The sequence below is a fragment of the Acyrthosiphon pisum genome, chromosome X (assembly GCF_005508785.2).
Source record: "Acyrthosiphon pisum isolate AL4f chromosome X, pea_aphid_22Mar2018_4r6ur, whole genome shotgun sequence".
Classification (NCBI taxonomy): domain Eukaryota; kingdom Metazoa; phylum Arthropoda; class Insecta; order Hemiptera; family Aphididae; genus Acyrthosiphon; species Acyrthosiphon pisum.
Window position 1 is genome coordinate 58,210,393 of NC_042493.1, and position 4,401 is coordinate 58,214,793.

The 4,401-nt window shown below is 28.9% G+C and overlaps 1 protein-coding gene across 3 annotated transcripts in view; it reads left to right on the plus strand.

The window, feature by feature from the left end:
- Positions 1-1,611: 1,611 nt before the first annotated feature.
- The window catches only part of LOC100165645 (facilitated trehalose transporter Tret1), a 52,070-nt gene continuing 49,280 nt past the window's right edge, over positions 1,612-4,401 (plus strand). Inside the window, exon 1 of one of the 3 annotated variants that reach the window (XM_001943039.5) lies at positions 1,612-2,047. In XM_001943039.5, coding sequence (XP_001943074.2) covers positions 2,001-2,047 — 47 coding nt within the window. In that variant the 5' untranslated portion in view covers positions 1,612-2,000. The remainder of the gene's footprint in view (positions 2,048-4,401) is intronic. The other 2 variants (XM_029487608.1, XM_008186339.3) reach the window with 2 other exon arrangements.

The window sequence follows — 4,401 nt, forward strand, 5'->3', positions numbered from 1 at the left end:
TTCAAACGATCATAAAAATTTAATTTGGCTTTTCTTATAGACATTTTTTTTTTGATAAATGTAGAAAATCTATATGGAATCTGTATTACATTTTCATATCTTAGATTTAAAAAGAAAAATTTTTATGAATTTCTAACTCGAAATAATTTGCAAATTTTCGTGATTTTTCCATATTTTGTCATTTTTTGAACTTTAAATGCTTATAAAAAAAAACTGTGACTAACGATTTTTAATATTTTTCATCTGCCTTTGAAACAATATACTAGGAGCCTTCTGTTAAATTTTCAAGCTTTTTTATCCAACAAATAAAATTTTATTGATATTTTTAGAAAAAAAACTAAAAAAAAATGGAAAATGAAAATGTCTCTAAACAGTTAAAAATAAATCAAAATATTTTGACAATTTTATCGTGTATAGAAAATGGAAATGTAAACAACCATTGAAAATTTCATGTATCTACGGTCATTTGTTTTAAAGTTACACCAAAAACCAAAATCGATTTTCTCGAAAACTTGCGTAAAAATTCCCGTTTTTCCTTAATTTTTCTTTTGTTTTTCCCGGCGCTTTTGAAAACTACTAGGAAATTTAAATTTTGACCTCCCCAATGCACCAACGATATTCACTTTCTGATCGAACAAGATACTGAAGTTGAAAATCGTAGCATTATTTCGACTACTTATCGCGTACACAGTCACATAAAAAATAAAAAATAAATAAAAAAACTAAAAAAAAAACACACATCATTGTAAAATCAATACATTCATCGTTCCACTCAGAATCTAAAATAATGTAATAAATAAAATGTGTACGATTTATAACGAAATTTATACTTACGTAAATAAACTCGTAAATCAGAATAATAATAATTTACGTCAGTGTACACCGAAACCGTAGAAAATAGATGACTGAAAACTTCAGCGTATTGAACGTGAGTACGTGACTAATAGACGTGTACAAATAATACATTATAGCTCAAGTAATGAATCGTATGCAGGTAAACAAAATAATAATATAACGATGTAAATTCCTTGAATTATTTTCGTTTATATATCATAATAATATATATTTATATATTTATAAAATAAGAAAAATAAATTTGGCAATACGAATACTATATTTAATTACTTTACAACCGTATATTATAAGAATAATAATATATATACCATATAATTATGTATACAATTGTCGTGGTCGCCGTCATCGACGATGTTCTGGGAAAAAATAACCATTACTTTGCTAAAAATAAACGAAAATAAAATCCGAATACACTGTTGAAAAGAAGACATTTCATTGAATAACCACGTATAAAAACGGAAGAATTGCTCTAATAACCGAGTAAATTATAAGGCCATAAAGATGCCTATACAAATTGTCGAATACCCGTCGACAGCGGCACTCAACGTGTTAACTTTCCACAGTTAATTATTTTCATTAACTTGCCCACCATTGCTGTTTTGTGCCTGAACGTAATACAATATTACAAGTTTGTGATCACGATCACATTATGCGTTTAGCCGTCGCCGCCGCTCATCGTACGCCGATCGTACGTCGAACGATCGAATTCGCGAGTGCATTGTATAGTTAGCCGCCGCCGCCGCTCGCCGCACACACCGGCGCCGCAGTCAGCCGACGGCCGTGGCAATCATTCGCCGCCAACTTATATATAGAGTGGTATATGGTTCAACGTGGCGACCGCCAGCTGATCGACCGGAATGCCGTGTCTGCCTACTACTCTGACCACCACCGGCGACCGACCACATCATCGCGGCCATCGGAATAGATAAGATGTTATCACACGTATTATATTATGTTATTATATTATATTTAATTGTATTGTGTCCGGTAGCTGACCAGAGACGTCTAGTCAGCTCCCATCTTATTTTCAGCCGTCTTTAGGTCTAGTAATTATTACAGTATTATTGTTTACGTTTGTGTCACCACTCATTATTATACTCCTGACATTGCGAGTACGTCGTGTCAACTACTACACACGAAAGAACATGCGCCAACAAACAATGTATGAGGAAAACGATTCTGAGCGAAAACGGTCAGTTAGCCTATAATATTACTAAGTATATTTGATGATATTATTGTGAATAAAGTAATTTATATATTTGCCCATTTACGTGGAACCTAGTTTTAAATTTTCAATCCTTAGCTACAAAAGTTGAACATTTGATACGTTTTGTCAAAATATGAACTTTAAATGTTCATAAAAAAATTGTGCCTATGTATTTTTAATATTTTTCGACTGCTGTTGTAACAATATTTTAGGAGCCTTGCATTAAATTTTCACGCCATTTTACCCACTCAAACAAAATTTTATTGATATTTATAGAAAATAAAAACTGACAACGGCCTCTTTTTTATTTTCAAAATTGTATGTTGTATAGAAAATGAAAATATAAACATTTAGTAAAATTCATGTATCTACAGTTATTTGTTTTTATATAACAATAAAATAACAAAACCGCTACATGAGAAATCGAGTGAATACCCAATATTGTAAAAATATAAATTTCAAACGCACATAAAAATTTAATTTGATTTGCTTGTAGGTATTTTTTTTTTTTTTTTTTTATAAAGGTAGAGGAATCTTGTATTAGGTACATTTTCAAATCTTAGATTAAAAAAAAAAATTTTTTATGAATTCTCAACTGAAAATAATTTGTTAATTTTCGTCATTTTTCCGTATTTTGTCAATATTTGAACTTTAAATGCTTATAAATAAAAACTGTGACTATGGAATTTCAATATTTTTCAAATGTCATTGTAACAATATAGTAGGAGCCTTGTATTAAATTTTCAAGCTTTTAACACAACAAATAAAGTTTTTTTGACATTCATAGAAAAAAAGACTAATAAAATTGGAAACAGAAAATGTTCCTAAACAGTTCAAAACAAATCAAAGTATTTTAAAAATTTTATCATGTATAGAAAATGTAGATATAAACAATCAGTGAACATTTCATGCGTATACGTTCATTTGTTTTTTATTTAGATTACACAATTCTCTGAACAGTACATAATAATTGAATTCCACTTATTTTATTATTTTTTTTTTTATTTGAGCTTAAGCCCGATAACTTAGGCCATTAACTATTTTTGTTTTTTTTTTGTAGGTTTTTTGTTGGTAGGGGGAGGAACACGTGTGTGAATTCCACTTATTATAATATTATTAAGGGTCCCCCGGTGCCAGTTTTTCAAATTTTCCACAATTCTATAAAATTTGAAAATTCAATTTTATATTTTAGTTGCTACCTCAATTATAAGACTTCTCCACTAATCTACTACCCGATAACTATTTAGGGGTGGTTGATAGGGTGTATTTTATCGAAAAAAATTACTTTACGGGAATAACTCTCAAGCTTCATAGAATTGTTGGATTTCGATAATTTTTTTTTTGTTAGAAAGAGGACAATTTTTATAGGGCGGATTGAACATCGATTTTTGATTACAATGCTAAAAACAAAAAAGAATTAAGAATTAAAAACATGTAAAAATTTGTAAAATTCAAAAGCTTATTATAGAACTCGTAAATAGAGTATTGTAAATCAAAGTTCAATGCGCCCTGTAAGAAGTTTTCGTCTTTCTAACAAAAAAAAATTATCAAAATCTGATCACTCTACGAGGCGTGAGAGTTTTTCCTGTAAGGCATGTTTTGGAGCAGAAAAACAGGTCGCGGGCAGGCCCCTTAAAATAAATATATAAATAACTAATATACAGGCAGGTACTAGGTAAATTATGGTTTAAAATGATAAAGGATATTTAATAGTTAATAGTAATTAGTGACAATTATTTAACTAGTTTGATTAAATATTTCTATACTTATTACTATATATACAACGTGTAAAGGGACGACTGGTCGACGTCTGACATGTATTAATTTAGAAAATCATAGATATATTATATAAATTAAATATAGAACGTATATATGCCTATATTTAATTAATTATTGGTTCATGATTTTAATATGTAATGTTTGATATTTGTAATTTTATTTCAATAACATGTTTTTTTAATTTTTTCTATAACTCTTTTCAACATAAATAGTTAAATGTTGATATTATATTATCATTGATTTATTCCTTATAGCTAATAATCCAATATTGCACTTAATAATATTCGGCTTTGTGATTCCATGATTTGAATTCGAACATAATATTTTGCGTAAAAAAATTGATTTGAATTAACGATTTGTAAATAACAATATTAATTATAAATTGTAAGAAAGAAAGAAGTACCTAAAATTGTATTAATTTCTAATGCTATATATATTCAGTGCCGCATTTAGGGGGGGGCACTGGCTACAACTGCCCGGGGCGCCAGTATTTTGGGGGCGCCGAAATTTTGTGGTCGGAAATAAAAAAATTAATAAAAATAAAATGAAAAATGAATTTT